The following is a 19,771-nucleotide window of genomic DNA, read 5'->3' as shown; positions in this document are numbered from 1 at the left end:
AGAGCCTGTGAATTTCCCTTGATATTTAGTATTCTGTACTTCCAGTGATCAAGTAGGAAAAGCATCAAACAGCCTCATAACTTCGTGGAGTCAGGAGGAACTGCAGAGGAATAATTTGAACACCCACCCCATTTTGACTCAGTTACCTCATTGGCATGTTGACATTCAACCTTTGAAGCTTTTTATATCGATGCTCAGTATTGGAAGATTTCTGGGAAAGCCAACATTTCCTGCCTGTAACATCTTCTTGAATGTACTGAGGCACAGCATTTATATGCTCAAAAAGGTGGAGGTGTATTATAAGCCGGCATTCTTCAGAAGACTCACATGTTGAGTCTCTAAATTGTTGCTGCAAACAGAACTGCTGGTAAAACTGTTGCATTGTTGAGAAGTGGGCAGTCCACATGACTCTACTACTGACTAATCAGAATCACAATATAAACACATCCTTGAATACAGAGAAAACAGCAACTTCCATGCTTAAAGATACAATATACTGCTTCCCATTTTTTTTAAGCAGTAACTTATCTGTAAGCACATTTAATGAATAATTATTATAGATCTAGACCAGTATCTTATTTTTGGAACCTTTCTGATCTCTTTACAGGTTTTTGCATTGAATCCATTTTTGAATTGTTTGGTTCAGGACTCAGTGGAGTGTTCTGCGTGACTGTCAGACTTGTATGTATTTGGTATTGCACATCGTGAAGTCTGCACTAGGCCCAACTCTGATGCATCTTTATGACCTGGTTCACCATCCAGACTTGGTCTATCACTAGCAGAGATCATTTGATTTCTGTGAACATTCAGGTTTTTCCGCCAATTCCAACCAAGTATCTCTTGGTTCTGCAATCCTATATAGAGGGTCATAGATCCCTTTTCTGTCAACTTATTTGCTAGTTTGGGTAAATGCATGCTTGTTTTGCTTGAGAATGCATTCTTTCAGATTAGCATCAGAGTGATTGTTGTAACTTAATTGCTCCTGTTCAACTCTCAACATCAAATTTGGTGAAGCAAGGCTGATGCATGTTCTTGTTTTCAGCTGGAATTCTTCAGGTGTTTACCCTGTGGTTGTGTGTAGAGTTGTTCTGAACCTCTACAAGAAATCAGTCAAGTGTTGTTCCATGTTGAGTTTTGAATATCCCTGCAATATTTGGCCCTTGAGAGGTTCTTTAACTGTATAGGATCTTCCAAATTAAAACTGATGGAATTTCTTGATTCTTAGCACTTTCCAAGCGCTTCTTCATGATCTGTGCATAATTTTGCTCACTCTATTAGAAAGCAAAAAGTGGAAGCGATGGCTTTCTCTTGTCCGTCACCCATCACCTGGCTTATTACCACATCTACAGCATAACGATGCATCCCTTGTACGATAAGATGGACTCTTGAGCTACAATCTACCTCGTTGTGACCTTGCACCTTCCTGTCTACCCGACTGCACTTTCTCTGTGCTATATCACTTTGCACTCTGTTATTGTTTCTACCTTGTACTACCTCAATGCACTGTTGGAGTGAATTGATCTGTATAGACGGTATGCAAGACAAGTTTTTCACTGTACCTCGGTAATAATAAACCAATATACCAATGAATTGAAATCTACATGTGCATGTTATAGTACACCGGAGGTGTGAATGACTGCTGTTAACATCAAGGCAGTTTTTGACCAAGTGTAGCATCAAGGGGCCTTGAATGAACTGAAGTCAATGGACATCAACGTGAGAACACTCCAATAGATGGAGTCAAACCTTGCAAAAAGGAAAATGGCTGAGGTTACTGGAGGTTAATCAACCTAGCCTCAGGACATTGCATAGGAGTTCCTTAAGGCAGTGTCCTAGGCAATATCCTAGTCTTAACCATTTCAACTGCTTCGTTGATGACCTTCCTTCCTCTGTAAGGCCAGAAGTGGGGACATTGGCTGATTACACAATGTTGAATTCCATTCGTAACTCCACAGCAAATGAAGTACTCCATGCTACATGCAGCAATACCTAATCAACATTTCAGCATGGGCTGATAACGAGTAAGTAACATTCATGCTACAATAATGCCAGGCAATGACTGTCTCCAACAAGAAAGGTTTAACCACCTATCCTTGATATACAATGGTATTACCTTCCCAGAGTCATGCACCATCAATGTCCTGGGTATCATTGTTGACCAGAACCTCAACTGGACCATGGACATAGATACCATGGCTACAAGATAAGGTCAGAGACCGGATATTCTGTGGCCAAAGGCCAACCTCCTGACATTCCAAGACCTTTCCAATATCTATGAGGCACAATTTAGGAGCGTGACAGAATTTTCTCCACTTGCCTGAAGGAATGCAGTTTGACTCTCAAGAAATTCACCATTATCCACGTCAAACAGCCCATGCGCCACCCCAATATTTATTTGGCTCCAGTGTATACTTAAAATGCATTGTATTTACTTATGTAGGTTACTCCAACAGAATCCCCAAAATTTACAAGCTCTAGTACCAAGAAGGACAAGGGCAGCAGACTCATGGCAACACCAGCACTTGCAGGTTCCCCTCCAAGTTGCACACCTATATCGCTCCTCCTCCATTGTCGCTAGGCTAATTTCTGGAGCTCTCTCCCCAACAACAGTGTAGGTGTACCTCCACTAGAAGGAAGACAGTGCTTCAAGGAGGCACCTCACCACCACCTTCTCAGGACAATTAGGGATAGGCAATAAATACTGGTTACACCACATCCCAAGAATATGATTAAGCAGGAAAAAATTCTGTGCCAACTTCAATTTATATGTTGTATCTGAAGGAGAATTCCACTTGCTAACTCATTGAATGCACTTCATTGCTGCTTGCTCCACATCCACTTTACATCCTTTATCTGAGCATGCGTGTAAGATCTGGAAGGAGTTGTGCATGATACTGCACCTTATCTAAAAATGACAATGGCTCTACTAAACTTCCTGGTTTTGGCGCATTAGTGGTTCACACCAAAGTGCACAATTTCTTAGTGTGAAAGTGCACACTCACATTACTTCAGCTTCAAATTCTGTTCATATAATCTTATCATTTCTTCCAAGGTACGAAAACTTTCTTCTGTGCTCATGACTATCAACAGATGACCTTGGTTACACTTGCAAAGCTCTTACTCATCATGGCCTGAAAAATCTTGACTTCGTTGAGTAAGCTTGTGTTTGAGTAAAGTTCTTTGTCAATGGTCAAATACTACGGTCATTCATCATGCACAAGCATGGTAGAGGTCCAGTTCTATAAATATCTTTGATCCTGCTGACTCTGTGAATGTCTTGATTGATTTAGTGTTAGTTTGTAGTCACCACATAGCTGCACTATTTCATGTCCCTTAAGTGCAATCAGAGATGGCATGACCCACTTGCTCAGGGTGGTTTTATAAGCACATCATTTTGTTCTGGTTACCCAATTCCATCTCAACTTGATTCTTTAATGCATGCAGGCTTGGTCTGGTCTTGCAATAGACTGCTTTATATCTGGTTAGGCGTGAATGTGCTCACTGTATCCAGTTATGCCAGTAGTACCATTTTCTCTACCTTTACAACAGTATATCAAGGCATGACTTTGAAGTGTCAATGCTAAAAATATTTTTTCCATCCAGTTTGAGTTGTCAGTCAGCCTTCCTTATAATATTTGGCCTGTTTTTGTAACTTTCTACAATGATGGGTAGCTATGCCTGCTATTCATTGTGTTGCAGTAACACTCCACGTGTAAATGTGTAAAAACCTCTCCAGAGTTGGTTTTCTGTTTGATAGTGCTGTCAATCAACAATATAAGTCTAAGCTTGCTGGTCTAATTGTCTTGACTTGTTAGCAAATAGACCGAATTGTATCAATTCACATAAATGGAGTTACAGAGTTATACAGGACAGATGCAGGTTCTTTGGCCCAACTGGCCCATGCTGACCAAGATGCCCATCCAAGCTAGTACCATTTGCGAGTGTATGGCCCATAACCTTCTAAACCTTTCCATCCATGTACCTGCCCAACTGTCTTTTAAAAGTTGTTATTGTACCTCCCTCAACCACTTCCTCTGGCAGCTCATTCCACATACATACCACTCTTTGTATAAAAAAGTTGCCCCTCAAGTTCCTATTAAATCTTTCCCCTCTCACCTTAAACCTGTGCCCTTTAGTTCTTGACTCCACAACCTTGGGAAAAAGTCTGAGTACATTCACTATGCCCCTCATGATTTTACCTCAGTCTCCTATGCTCCAAGAAATAAAGTCCTAGCCTGTCCAATCTCTCCTTATAATTCAGTCCCTCAAGTCCTGGCAGCATCCTTGTAAATCTTTTCTGCACTCTTTCCAGTTTAATAGCATCTTTCTTATAGCAGGACAACCAAAATTGAACAAAATATTCCAAGTATGGTCTCACCAGCGTCTTGTACAACCACACCATGACCTTCCAGGTGAGGCAGTCCTTCACATGTGAATCCATCAGTGTCATTTACTGCACCAGGTGCTCCCGCTGCAGCCTCCTCTACATCGGTGAGACCCAACACAGATTCAGGGATCGCTTTGTTGAGCACCTTCGCTCTGTCCGACGTAGCAACCAGGATCTCCCGGTGGCCAGCCATTTTAATTCCACTTCCCATTCCCACACCGCCATGTCTGCCCACAGCCTCCTCAGCTGCCAAGTCGAGGCTAGACGCAGCTTAGAGGAACAACACCTCATATTCTGCCTTGGTAGTCTTCTTCATGACAGAATGAACATCAAATTCTCTAACTTTCTGTAACCACTCCCCTTTGTCCCTTCCCCCTTTTTCCTCTCCTTATCCCACTGTTCTACCATCTCCTTCCCCTCCCCCACCTCCTTCCCTTTATTCCATGGTCCACTGTCCTGTCCTATCAGATTCCATCTCCTGCAGCCCTTTGTCACTTCCGACTGTCACCACCCAGCTGTTCCATCATTCCTACTCTCCTCCCTCCGTCGTCTGCCTATCACCCACCACTCACCCATCACCCAACAGCTCTTGCTCCACCCCTTGCTGCCTCCCACCCCCCCCCCACCACCACCACACAGACGTTTTTACACTGGCTATCCCCCCTCTATATCTCCAGTCCTGATGAAGAGTCTCGACCTGAAACGTCAACTGTCTGTTTCTCTCCATAGATGCTGCCTGACCTGCTGGGTTCTTCCAGCTTCTTTGAGTATAGCATTTTCTGCTTTTAAATTCAAATTTCCAGAATCTGCAGTTTTTCTGGGGTTTCAGCTCCACAGGACTCTATTGTCCAATTAGAATTTGTCCACAGCACAAGCACACGTTGAAATACAAGTGGAAACATCATGTGCTGTGTCTAATGGTACTTGGCACTCCCAACACTAATATCCCTATCTGAAGCTCCATATTCCTTGACACCGCTATTACCAAATGTCTGTTGATCCAAGACAAAAGATTGCAGATACTGGAAATCTGAAATAAAAAGCAACATTCTGGAAAAAAATACTCAACAGATCTGGCAGCATCTACAGAGACAAATAATTCATTGGAACTGAAAAATCATCAACCTGAAACAGGAACTTTGTGTCTCTTTTTCAACAGATGCTCCCTAATCTGTTGAGTATTTCCATAATTTTCTTTTTAATTTCAAAAATCCATTGAACTTAATCTTGCAAGCTGCAATTATCTCAGCAACCACACTATGATGGAGGAGAAAATTCCACATTTCTATGATCCATTTTGTCATGGTCCTTCCTTCCAATTTTTCCACTAAACTGCACAGGTAATCACATCCCACAAAACCACATCTCTTCATCTGCGATTCACTTGTCAATATTAATAGTTTATTTATTACCCTGTCAAACCTTTTAAAATATGAAGCACCTCAATCTGATCACCTCTCAATCTTAAGAGAATATTCAGAAATTTTATGCAGGTTCTAGTGAGTTGCATTTTGATGTTCTATTTTGAGTGGAGACAAGATGTCCCACCAGGTAAATCCAGCAACCAGCCATTCAGTAGTCAAAATCAGTTCCCAAGATTATAGAGTCATACAGTGTGGAAACAGACCTCTTGGCCCACTGACTTTGCACTGGCAATCAAGCACCCATTAACACATCCTACACAAGTCATATTTTATACCGTTCATATTCCCACCAACTACCCCCAGATTCTACCAATCACTACATTCGGGACAATTTACAGCACCCCTACACTTCCGTCACGTGTGGGAAAGGAACTTTCAAGCCCAAATTGGTATAATCAACTATCTCTGTACACATTGCAACATTATAGCCTTGATGTCACAGTCTTCCTCAAGAATGAGTGATGAACAGCAACAAGCAGCAATTTACAGTGGCTAATTATCCTATTAACCCACACATCCTTGGGATGTGGAAGGAATCCAGAGCATCAGAACATGAAGACTCCACGCAGACACAGCACTGGAGGTAAAGATTGAACCCAGGTTGCTGGTTCTGTGAGGCAACAACCCTACTGGCTGTGCCATTGCGCTGCTTCTGTGTCTGGGGCTTTAACAGTGCTCTTAGGGAGCTTCATTTGCCAACCCAACACCTAAACTCATTCAAAATATCTAGGTTGATGCCAACTCTATTAAAAATTAATAAACTTTATCGGGTGTAATAAAAGGAAAGTTGGAAATAAGTAGGAGATGAAACCCTGGATTTAAAGAACACAAAGTTATTGGCCTTAGCATATAGTGGAGGCAAAAAGGAATTCTGGAGATCAGAGAAGCAGGGTCATTTTATTTGGAAACAAATAACTCCACACATCTTGTTCATTTCAAGACCTACAGCAAGTTTGTTGACAACAATGAGTTCAGAGAATTAATTGATGCCCTGGGAGGGATTATAAAGCAGCTTCAAATAGTGATCAGCTGCTTACATTGTTGTCTCAGTGAAACCATGGTCTCCATTGCACTCCTCCTTCAATGCTGTATTATCACTTTTCATAATGGAATTATCTGTGCATTTTGTTAATTATTCACTTACAATGAGAGTGAGGTTCATTAATTTTGTAACCTGCTTCCTTAGTATTGTGAGTGCCTGTATTAATTTTGGTAATTCTACAATTAAGTAGCTGGAGCTGATGGTATTTCATAAATCATAAATTGGGAGGAATTATTAATATATAGCAATGAATAAGTCATTACTGTATGGGGGCTCAAATTCAGCTCTTTGTACAAACCTCTCCTGTGTTCAGTTCTTTGATCACTGTTTCCTTTAACGTTTTCAAACAGATGAGCTTCAGTTTTAATCTCACAAATGCGACTTAAAAATAGAATAACTATAAATGCAATGTTTGACAGCTGTAGAAGTTGTGTGTACGTGCATGTGCACACTTAATGAGAATAGTTACAATTTTTGGTTAATTGAGTTGCTTTTTTTCCATAAATTCCCAGAAAATGAATTAGAAGCATTTCCAGGCTGCAGTTTTAAAAAAACAGTAAAATCAGATAATTAAGGCAATGAATCTATACGTTATTTTTAAAGAAATTTAACCTCTTACAGAAATTAATCTTTTTCAAATACAGAAGCGTAATAGTCAATCATGAAATTGAGTTACATTTCTGTTAAAGGTTTTCCTTTTGTTCCGATAATAAATATTTCCCATGCGTTTGTGTTCTCAACTCTCTCAGAGGTGAATGGGTGTTTCCCATAACCAGGGTTCCTACCCAGGGTGCTGCCTCCAGCAACGCAGAAGATTCAGCAGTTTTCCTCCCTACCCTACCCCATTCAGATCTCCCAGTGGAACAACTTTGGCTGGCTAAACTGGCAGTCCTTAATATGGCACTGCAGGCCAGTCAGCAAAGTAATAAGAAGGCTCCATGGTCCTTCCATGGCCCACTATCCTTGCTTACCTCCCCACTCCCTTAGGCTTCTACTTCTGCATGTCTTTCTTCTTGATTACCAAGCTGCCTGTCAAAACTCTTTTGATCACAGTAATTCCCTGATGTATTTAGAATAAAGCTTGATCATGAAACCTCACACAGATCTCGTTGGCCAGATGCAGTGCTACTCTGCTTTCAAAAACTATCCTTTAGTCATTTTAGTATTGAGTGTATGCACAAGGATTTAGATCATGGCCTTACAGCTGTATGTTCCTGTATGATTTTGATTTATTTATTCCTTTTAATATATGCTTTAAATTTAAATATTCACATTAAATATCCACATTTTAAACTTAAAGTGAGTCTGATAGTCAGCTATTAACTCATTAGAGATATGGAAGATCATAGAACAAGGGAAATAAAAGCAGGAGCAGGCCTCACATCTTTTCCATCCAGCTCAGCGATCTAATTACCTCATCCACTTATATGTCCAATCCTCATATTTCCTGATTGCCTTAATGTCCAACACTCTATTAAACTTAGCCTTTAAGAGCTCAACCCACGTCCACAGTTCTCGGGGGAGAGAATTCCAAAGAATAAAATTGCAAAGAAATGTCTCCTTATCTCAGTTCTCTTATCATAAGGCTATGCTGGCTGGTTCTACTTTTTGCAGTTTCACAGTAGCTAGGCTGTTAATCATCTCAGATTATATGAAGGGATAGGAAAAAGATAAGTGGCTGAAAGTATTTAAGAGAAAAGGTTTTCCTTTTCATTATTCCCAGTTCCCCTACACCTCATGGTAAAAGAGATATTCTGAACACATGAGAAATTGAGGCTCATCCATGATAATGACCTTGGATATCGGTCAAAAAACTGTAGAACAACAAAAGTAGAAAAATCACAAAACTATCACCACCTGTATTTATTTTGAGGAAACTGTGAAGTTAACCTTAACCTCCTCAACTCTGAAGAAAAGTTCTTCAGGTAAAATTAGCCTTTGCAGTGCACAATTTACTTTTCTAATGCATTCACTAATCATTAAATGAGCAGTTGATTCACAATGAATTGCTTTGCCTTACCAAAAAGAACAATTTCACCCTCTCTAGCTCCCTTCACAACAGTAATCCCTCGTGGCTGGTAACATCCTAATGAATTTACGCTGCCCCTGTTACATTTATTTTACTTGTGCCTCATAACAAGGTGCCCAAAGCTCCATAGACTTCAACCTAGCTAAAACCCTTCACAGTTACATTACATGAGGATTGTGAATCTTTAGAATTCTCTAATCCAGTGGATCTAGAGTCATTAAATAATTTTGGGACTGGGGGGAATCAAAGGTTATGAGGCACCCAGGCAAGAAAATGGAGAGAATGTGAAAGATTAGTCCACTCATGTTGTTTTTGAGTGGACAAGTAAGCTTATAGGATCATATGGTCTACTCCTGGTCCTATTTCTTATGTTTTTGTGGATTTACCACTGGCCATATGGTCAATGCCACTACGCCACTGCTAAATATTGTAAGAGACGTTGGGATTTCTCCAGGTAGATTCCAAAATGATAACAGAATGAAAGAGACAGGCCAAAGTAGTGCCCATTTTCTCACAATCACAAGCCATCTTGACAAATGGGCAGAATCTAGCAGAATTGCCCTAAACTGAATTGGATCTTCTGAGTCTGTAATTTGAAGGTTCTCCATGTATGTCCTACCCTTCTAAAAAAAATAGCAATTTCCATGATACAAAGATGTGCTCTTTATTTAAAGGATGGTAACCCAGGTAGCTATCTAAAGTAGCTGTCATTCTTACAGTGACATATTGACATACTCAGCTTAGCATTTCTAATATTTTTATTATGTTCTTGCCCATTTTGGTTGTGTTGCGTTATGGAAGAAAGTCACCACCATATAGTGGGCATCATTAATAAAATACTGTCTATATTTTTTTTGCAGCAACTTTTCATATAATTGCTGACCACCCAAATGGATTAACAGGTCTTGATATCTTAAACAATACTTATAGTCAGCGTTCTTATTCCCCAAAATGTAGTACTTCACAATTCCCTGTATCAGATTCCCTCTGCCACAATTTGCCAGCTTTGCTAACCTGTGAGTCCTGAAATCTACCACACCCCAAATTTGATTGTATCAGAAAACATACAGTAATATTGATCGACTGCTTCTCAGTAGAGACAAATAGATGCTCCATAAAGATAACAGAGTAAATGAGGGAAAAATTATAGCAACTACATTATTAACCGTACTTTCAATCTGCCAAAATTCCCAGCATAATAACAAACTTAATCTAACCTTCCAATAGAGCTTTATTTAAGACTGGAACAAAAGAAAACTACTGGAGGAACTCAGTGGATCAGGTAGCATCTGTGGAGACGGAGAGATAGTCAACTTTTTGGGTCAAGACCCTGCATCAGGACTGATAAGGGTCTTGGTCAGAAACATCGACTATTCCTCTGTCTCCACAGATGCTGCCTACCCACTGAGTTCCACAGTAGTTTCTTATTTTTGGCTCCAGTTACCAGCATCTGCAGTCTATTGTGTCTCTTTTTATTTTAGACTGCTTGCAATAATAGCAAAGTAGGAAAGCAATAGGAAACAATATTCACCAGGAACAATTTTATTCATGACCAGAAGTTCCTACTTTCAGCCAAATTTTCTGACTTTTTCTTGAGCATGGAATTATCATACAGTTTTCTGTTTGTGCACAGATCTATTCAGAAATATTGAACCATAGGATATGGTGTTATTCTACTTTGCAATGATTTCAGCCTCTCATCTATTTGCTCCATTGAAAAGCTCCCCAGGGTGAAAGGTGATGATAGACACCAATTTCTTTTTTGACTTTTCTCTCCAATTTAATGCATTTGAGAACAGTTGTCATGGAAACCATACTTTGCTAAGGTGTACATTGTCTCTGCTCACTAACATCTCAGTTGAGTACGACATGATAACGTACTAATTTTATCTCTGCAGGATGCTGGAAAGGAAAAGGCCATAGCAAAAGCTCTTGAGGATCTGAAAGCCAATTTCTACTGTGAACTATGTGACAAGCAGTATCACAAGCATCAGGAATTTGATAATCACATAAATTCTTACGACCATGCTCACAAACAGGTTGGTGGCAGTTTGTTCATTTAAGTAGACTTCAATTTTTTTGCATTCAGTGGAAGTTTGCTTGTGTCAAGAGAGGTATAAAGAAGGTATTAATTAAACAGAAAAATATCGGCTTAATTTGCAGCTGCCAGATCATTACCACAGTTGAATATATTTTAATTGCAGCCACGTAGATTGCAGATAAGAATTAAATATTGGGTATATTTAGGCAGGAGATCAGTTGTTGTCTCTAAGTAACTCCCAGTGAACTGTTAGATCTTGGTTTCTGCTGCTGTTTATTGCAAACAAATTTTGATCCAGTTTAGCAACTTGGCCATCATACTGTGACTCTTTCAATCTCTGAAAACTACATAATAAATATAATCAATTCATTAATCAATTAATTAGTCTGCATGTGAAAAGTAAGAAAAGTAGTCAATGTTGACAGCCCAAAAACAATTCGAAGTTCTGTGTAGACGTCCTAAATTTATTGATAGGTACTTGGAGGCTATTTGCTTTTTGGGCTTCAACATTGGACTTCACATGGAGCACAAACTTCTGGCAATTCCCACGCATTTATACTAGGGAATCTCTCAGCTGAACTGGCGCCCTGTCAAACCCTGTGAGTTATAAATGTGATTAATTTTTTACAGCGTCTTCTGGTGCTTAAACTGTTTTGAATTTTCTGTAATAGCTGTTTTAAATAGGCTGATCTTGGTGGATGTGGCTATTGGTAATGATGGGAACTACAGGCTATTAACCTTTTGGACATGGTGGAGTGGCTAAGTATCTGGACCAGTGGCCAGAGTTCTGGACCATTGATCCAGGGAAATGAGTTCAAATCCCACCATGGCACAGGAAGAATTTAAATTCAAGTTATTAACAAAGTACTTTTTTTTAAGAAAAACTAGTTTATTGTAACCATGAAACCATTAGAGTGCTGTAAAATCCCAGATGGTTCACATCTGATCTTCAAAGAAGGAAATCTGCCATCCTTACCTGGTCTGGTCTTTGGGTGACCCGGACCCACCAATGTGGATGATTCTCTGTTCGAGGATGACTGAGGATGAACATTGCCACGTGTAGATTAAAAGGAACCTGAAGAAGTCCTGGAATTCCAAATTTGTGTCAGGGTTGGGAATTTTGACCTGGTGCAAGATCTAACACGATATTGGATTTCAGGAGGATTCTAATCAACATTTTTTTTTAATACTTTAAATTTTAATTAAAATGTATTCAATTATTCCTGTGCTCTTATGTGTTTTAGTTAACTTTGTTTACTTTTAAATGCTTTTAAATGTTGGTTGTTTACTTCAATGGTAAGTATTTAACAGTCACAGAATATTAAAGGCATTTAAAAATCCAAGGTAGCTTTGACACAAGGCAATGCTCCATTCCCAGCCTTGCTGTCTGCCAAAGCCTTTCAGAGGTGGGACCTCTGCACTGCACCCACCACAGCCTGGTTATTGTTCAGATCATGTCACCCAACTGAACAGGGCAAAGGGGGCCAACACTTTCCAAATCTAGCCCAAGTCAGGTGGGAATTCAGGTGGGTGGCGATTCCAGGAAGCAGGCCTAGTCCAGCCCAATCTGGCTCAATGTTTAAATACTGTGATTAATTTTTAATATTTTTAAAATATTTTTCATGTTAACATTGAATGTGTTTGACATGTTTAACAGCAGATTAAGCCCGAGGATCAGTTTAACTATCACAGCATTCTGTTGGTCAGGTCTTGTTTAGGTTCTGCTGTGCAATGCTCTTTATGACTGGAATGGTTAGCATATTGGCACTTGTTCAGCAAGTTACTGCTAAAAATCCACACCAGCTAAGTGTGAACCTTCCAGGTAGGGCAGTAGCAAGTGGTGTGACTTACTGTTGTGCCTGTACATGTAGTGAATTCCTTGCTGTTAATGCTAGAGTAAAGACACTTGCTTTGAGCTCCTGTGTCCTGTAATAGTAATTGTAAATGGAACTTACCAGAACTCCAGCAGCACAAGAGATCTACCTTAGGATGTTTTACAGCCCCCTAATTCTAGGTTGCCTTCAGGACAAGTGTTTCTCCCACGTCTTCCTATGTTTAATATGGGCCAGAACAGAACTACCATCTGATTCTATGGTGATCTATCTTTCAGTGAGTTTAAGAGTTTACAGTAGCTTTAATGTAATGGGTAACACTATCCTCTCTGTTTCTAAGTTACAAGTTTAACCCTGTGTACTCTTGGCTTTCTCGGGGTCAAAATGCCAACAATTTGATGAGGTACAAACTCTGGTCATTTTTTTTATTTTTAACAAAATAAACTTTATTCATAATAAAAGAAACTATATACAATAATAAAACAGTTCAACCTTTTACATTTGTGTACAGCTCCATTCTTAGTGTTACCTTTTTATATATAAAAAAACACATGTGGCTCCCTGGGGTGATACCCCAATCCCATAATTACAACATTTGAGGGGCTTCCTCCCCAGACCCCACCCCCCCCCCTCTCCTGTGGCAGAAGAACCCTAAACTGTCGTCCTTCCCCACCGAGCCCTCGCGCTGGCTGCACCCAGCTTCAGTGCGTCCCTCAGCACGTACTCCTGCAGCCTGGAATGTGCCAGTCGGCAGCATTCCCCTACGGACATCTCGCAGTGCTGGGAGACCAACAATTTTCGGGCAAACCAAAGGGCGTCTTTCACCGAGTTGATGACCTTCCAGCAGCAGTTGATGTCCGTCTCTGTGTGCGTCCCCAGGAACAGCCCGTAGATCAGAGAATCCTCTGTTACGCAGCTGCTGGGGATGAAACGTGATAAGGACCCCTGCACCTTTCACCACACCCTCCTCACAAACCCACAGCCCGCAAAAAGGTGGGCGACTGACCATGTCACCACTTCTCAACTGCAACTTTTGCCTCAGTGGTCAACCCACAAATGTCTGCTGATGACTGAGCAGGTCACCCTTCCATGGTCACAGTGACAGTGTAACTGGTCAGTCCTTTCAGGCCAAATGCTACCACCTGTCTCTCTAGCTGCCCCTCTGATCTTCAACTAGAGTCTTCATTACCTCCCTCTTTGGCCTTTCAGGAATTCAAACAACTTCCTCTTTTTCTCTCTTGAATTATGCCTCAGCCTTACATTGAAAGTAACAGTGAGAGTATGCCATTCGGAACATTGAGCCTGCTCCACCATTGAATATGATCAAGGCTAATCATCAATTTCAGTACATATTCCTGCTCCCTCCACATACTCCTCGACTCCCTCATAATTCAAATATCTGTCAATATCCACAATGAATATTTTCAGTGACTCTGCCTCCACAGCACTCTGGGGCAGAGAACTCCAATGAATCACAATCCTCTGAGAGAAGAATTTCCTCCTCATCTTCATTTTAAATGGCCATCTAGTAATCTATCCATCTTGTTCTTAAATAAATTCACCAACTTGGTCTGCACAGTCCTCTGTGATAGGGAATTCCTCAGGATCACCACCCTCTGTGTGAAGAAATTTCTCCTCATTTCAAAGTCAAAGTCAAGTTTAATATCATATGCATAAGTACATTAAAGCATAGGTGCAATGAAAAACTTATTCCGGCAGCATCACAGGCACATAGCATCAGATACACAACATAAATTAAACATACATTGTACAAAATTATACTAGAAAGAACACAATTGGAACAAAAAAAAGTACAGTGCAGTGAAAGTGGTCTTAGTGTTGCTATACTTAGGTAATGATTAGGGTTGTGCTGATTAGTTCAAGACCGAATGGTTGAAGGGAAGTAGCTGTTCTTGTTTCTGGTGGTGTGAGACTTCAGGCTTCTGTACCTCCTGCCCAATTGTAGTTGCGAGAAGATGGCATGGCCCAGATTGAGAGGATCTTTGATGACAGATGTTGCCTTCTTGAGGTAGCACCTCATGGAGATACTACTGTTGGTGGGGAGGGGTGTGCCCATGATGTATTGGGCTGAGTCCCCAGTACTCTTGCCCCATAACCTGAGACTGTGACCACTCTCTCTGGATGTCCTCAGCAAAGGGAAATATTCTCCCTTCATTCAGTCTGAATAGCCCTGTCGGGATTTTGTACGTTTCCATTAGTTACATTTTAACGCATGGTTACAAACCCAGTCAATCTAATTTCTTCTTGTATGGCAATGCCAGGAATAAGTCCAGTGGACCTTTGTTGCATTCCCTCAATGGCAAGTGTACCCTTTCATAGGTAAAGAGACCAAAAACTGCACATAATACTGCAGGTGTTCTCTCACTAAGGCCTTATTGCTGCAAGACATCCTTGATCAGGTGGTCAGATCGTCTTACTATGAAGGCCAACATGATATTTGCCATCTTAATTGTTTGCTGCACATTTGCCTTGATACAATTTCAATAGATTACAAATCTACAAGTAGATTATGTTTCTGGTGGGAAAATACATTGGATAATTCTGCATATCTCTCTGTACAATCAATTGTGCTACTTCCCCACTTCACCTTAAATAAGGAGACTACTACTGTCCTCCAGATGTGGTTTTACCAATGTCCTAATAACTGAAGTATAATCTCCCTCCTTTTGTATTCAATTCCCCTGGCAGTAGCTAATAATATTCTGTAAGCTCTCCTGATTAGTTGCTGTACCTGAATATCAGGCGTTTGTGAATCATGCAGTGGGACACCACATCAGTCATCAAATGATGAGAAAAGCTCTGCATTTGTCTATAGTTTTAAGAGCTGATTAATGGGTTTCATCCCAAAAATGATCTGGGCGTTTCCAAAGATGTTGGGAATGAATCCAGACGTTAGGGACAAGGCTGTTACCTTACACTAAATTTCAGAATCTTGAGAACAGCCAAAAGAGTTTAAAGAATGGGTGATTAAACATCAGCAAATACATGTCAATCCTCCCTGCATCTCTTCCCTTTTGCAGCTTGATGTTTAGTAGCTCCTTATAGAGCTTTTGACTCCTCATGCATGCTGGCATGTATTGCTTGGTCAATTTCTCTGTGTGTGGACCACAGAACTGCTTTACTGTGCAGCTGCCTCATTCCCTTTAACTTTGTTGCAATTAATTGTACAATTGCCACAGGTATGGCTACATGCCCTACTGGAGCAAATGTCTTCAAAATACCCACCCTGTCAAACCCTCTCAGAATATTATGTGTTTCAATGAGATCATCTCTAACTCTCCTAAATTCCAGGGTGTGTAGGCCTCATAGGATATTATCCTCATAGGATAATACCCTCATCCCAGGAATCTATCCAGGGAACCTTTGCTGCACTGCCTCCAACACAAATATATCCTTCTTTAAATAAGGGGAACAAAACCGTATGCAAGATACTGGGGCTGGTCTCACCAAAGCCCTGAGTGGTTGTGCAGCTTCAGCAAGACTTTACAACTTTTGTACTTCACTACCTTCGCAGTAAAGACCAACACTCCATTTGCCTTCTTAAGTTTCTCGCTGTACATGGATGCTAACCTATTTCATGTGCAAGGACACACAGATATCTCTGAACATCATTTAATTGCCTCACACTATTTAAATATCACTCTGCTTCTCTGTTCTACCCTTTGAAGTGACTAACCTCACATTTCCCCACATCACTCTATATTTCTCACTTTTTGCCCATGCACTTAATTTGTAAACCCTTTGATGTCTTCAAAACTTACTTTCCCCATTTTGTGTTGTCAGAAAACACAGCCACATCAGACAAATCATTAATACACTGTAAATAGCTGAGGATTCAGCACTGATCCCTGAAGGAGCCCAATAGTTAGATGTTGCCAACTTGAAAATGATCTATTTACCTCTACTCTGTCTTCTGTCCCTTAAACAATCCTCGATTTATGCTAATATATTAGCCTCAAACCCAAGAATATCTGCATGACTGCATCCTGCTCTCTAGGCATTTAAGTCAAGCACAATAGTGTTGCAAGGGATTTCCATCACTGATTTGTATGATAGTTTTGACACTGCACCAGATTTACACTCCCATGCAGTATTAAACCAAGCTCTATGAGAGTATCTCCTCGAGGGAGTCACAACTTGTTCACTTTATAGTCAGGCTGGGCCCCCGAGTCTGGATTTACGCTATCAATTTAGTGCATCTTATTGTCGACTAGAGTAGAGTTGAGCTTTAATCTGCGGCTGGCTGCACAATATCTAATCTGAGTGTACTTGACGCTGAATAAGGAATGGAACAACACTTTTATGAAAATGGTATTCATTATAAGAACATAGGCTCTGAAATTCATCAAAGTTCAATCCTGGTGATTACCTTTATCATTGATTCTGGCAAACATAACTACCAATATTAGACTCCTATTGTGCCTTGTGGCCAGGAAGCCTTCTGTCTGCTTTAAGTGTCAGGGCTGGCAGGGTGCCTTCTCAACCCCTTCACATGAGAATATTTTTTAAATGCCCTTTTTTAATGTTCGTGTTCTATGGCCTGGACTTCAGTATTCCGGTGACAAAATGCCACAGCCTCCCATCTTGCAAGTAGATGCCATGTCCCAGTAGGAATTCCGACCATTAGGCATCCCTGTCCCCTGCCTATTCCACCAACAATATTTGTGCATGGCATGGCAAAATCATAGGTAAAGTAATCGGCAGAGTGGTGATGAGAGGCTGTTCCCTCTGGCTTTAATGTCTGGAATCATGGGACTGAGGCTGAGAATAAAGGGGTCACACATTTAGCACTGGGAGGAGAAGAAATATCTTCGCACAGCAAGATGTGATTCTTAGATCCCCTGTCCCAGAGCTCAGAGGTCCATTATTGTGCATATTCAGGGCAGAAACCAATGGAATGGAATTAAGGCATGAACCAGCCGTGATTTTATTAAGTGGTAGAGCAGACTTGAGGGGCAGTGTGACCTCCTCCTGTTTCCATTGCCTATGCTCTTCTAAATCTGTAGCTTGCTGTGATTAAAAAACATCTATTGAGACTATGCCAGTGCATCAAGTTCTCATTAGCCCAGCGGATTTGGGAGAAAAACAGACAATGTGGATACATACAATTCAATCTCATTTGCACAGGTGATCAGGTCTTTCTTTCATTTGCATTTGGATAAGGAAAATTAGACCACAGCTTTCAACTTGTGCATGAGAAAGAAGTGAACAATATTTGTGCTTGTGCCAATTACTGTAGTGACAGAGAAATGATTTTTATAGCACAAACTAAAGGTGCGCGTTCATCATTTTCACTGCTTCCTTTGGTACCATGGGCCAGAAATCAGCCAGATGTGATGGCACAGTGTATGGCAAAGCATTGCTGCTGCTATGTGCATCACCTGATGTCCTGTTCCATTGTAGACAATGGAAGTGAATGTCAAGCAGGACATTTATCTGATCACATATAACCAGTTACTTATATTGCATTTTGTAACAATGCACTATTAGCTGACAAACAGAAAATATTTTTAATGCAGATTACTTCGACAATCATTGTCGAACCATTTTCTATCGGGGTGCATGCCAATTCACAGTCACGGGCTCTAAAAATCCACAGTGGTAACTTTGACAGCTTTGGCCAGAAACCAGGATTGTATTCAATTTCAATGCATTTTGCACTGTCTTTAAAAGTCAAAGTTCAGAGTCATAGAGTCATCGATTCATGCAGTAATACAGCACAGAAACAGGCCCTTTGGCCCAACTTGTCCGTGCCGATCAAGATGCCTATCCATACTAATCCCACTTGCCTGCATTTGGCCCATAATATGCATCATTCATGTATATAACAAACAGCAGTGGTCCCAGCATCAGTCCGTGTGAAACACCACTTTGGATCCAATTTGCTAACAGACCTTGAATCCCATGGGCCCTAGCCTTATTTACCAGTCTCCCATATGGGACCTTGCCAAAGGCCTTACTGAAGTCCATGTAAACTACATCTACTGCTCTGCCTTCATCATTACGTTTTGCTCCCTCCTCAAAAAAGTCAGTCATGTTGGTCAGTCAACATCTGCCCTTGACAAAGTCATGTTGGCTATCTCTGATTATTCCCTGCCTTTCCAAGTGACCATTAATCCTGTCTGTCAGAATTTTTTTCCCAATAACTTCCTTAAACCAGGTTTAAGACCATTTTCTAGACTTGCAACAAATTATTTAGTTATCCTCAGTTCCAAGGGACTGCCAGAAAAGAAGAGAAGACCTAGGGTCAGGAGTGGCAGTCAAATCAGTGGGTGAGAGATTCTTGCATTAAAATAGCACCATTCATTGCCTTGGAGTGTCCCAAAACACTTCACAACAAAGACTCTGTCTCTTCGTATTGCGGGCTTAGAAGGTTATACAAGGTTTTCTTCAGCTTTCTTTGACAATGAAGGACAGACCATATTTAGACAGGTTTTCTAAAGGTGTAAAAGCTATTAAAATCACTGTTGCACCATGGCATCTGATGAACATTAATTTACTAACATTTAAATGTTTTCATGTCATAAACTGTAACTTTAGAGATAATGCCATGATTTACAAAAATATTTCTCTATTAACATTCAATTTTCTGTTGTTTACTGGATATTTTGATTGATACCCAAAAGCAGAAGTCTACACTCAAATCTAACTTTGATCTAAACAGAAAGAGTAAATTGTATGCATGTTGTGCTTTGCTAAAGCTGTTCATTGCTATTCGTAACTTAGAATGTGACAAAACATATTTTAGTTTGAATTGGTCGCAAATATGAAATCACTGAATTAATATAAAAAATGAATTTTAAGGATAAGGGAGAATATAGTAGCCCAGATTTTCAAACAAAAAGGCTGTTACTCAGGACAGAAGTGCTGGTATTTCTTTCTGTAATGATGAGGAAGCTTGGGATTTCTCCACAAGCATGCAGGAAGGCACAAATCCTGAGCTTCCCAAGAGGCGCTCAAGCCAATTTCATGATTGCACAGCACCCCAGCAGCAG

General features: G+C 40.5%; 1 protein-coding gene across 2 annotated transcripts in view; it reads left to right on the top strand.

Moving 5' to 3' along the window:
* Positions 1 to 19,771, top strand: part of LOC127570580 (G patch domain-containing protein 8) — a 554,058-nt gene that overhangs the window by 484,232 nt on the left and 50,055 nt on the right. For both annotated transcript variants that reach the window (XM_052016258.1, XM_052016259.1), the window contains one exon: positions 10,781 to 10,921. In XM_052016258.1, coding sequence (XP_051872218.1) covers positions 10,781 to 10,921 — 141 coding nt within the window. The remainder of the gene's footprint in view (positions 1 to 10,780; positions 10,922 to 19,771) is intronic.

The sequence above is a fragment of the Pristis pectinata genome, chromosome 5, assembly GCF_009764475.1.
Source record: "Pristis pectinata isolate sPriPec2 chromosome 5, sPriPec2.1.pri, whole genome shotgun sequence".
In the NCBI taxonomy this organism is placed as follows: domain Eukaryota; kingdom Metazoa; phylum Chordata; class Chondrichthyes; order Rhinopristiformes; family Pristidae; genus Pristis; species Pristis pectinata.
The sequence above is the reverse complement of the archived record's forward strand: the minus strand, read 5'-3'. Positions and strand labels throughout refer to the sequence as shown.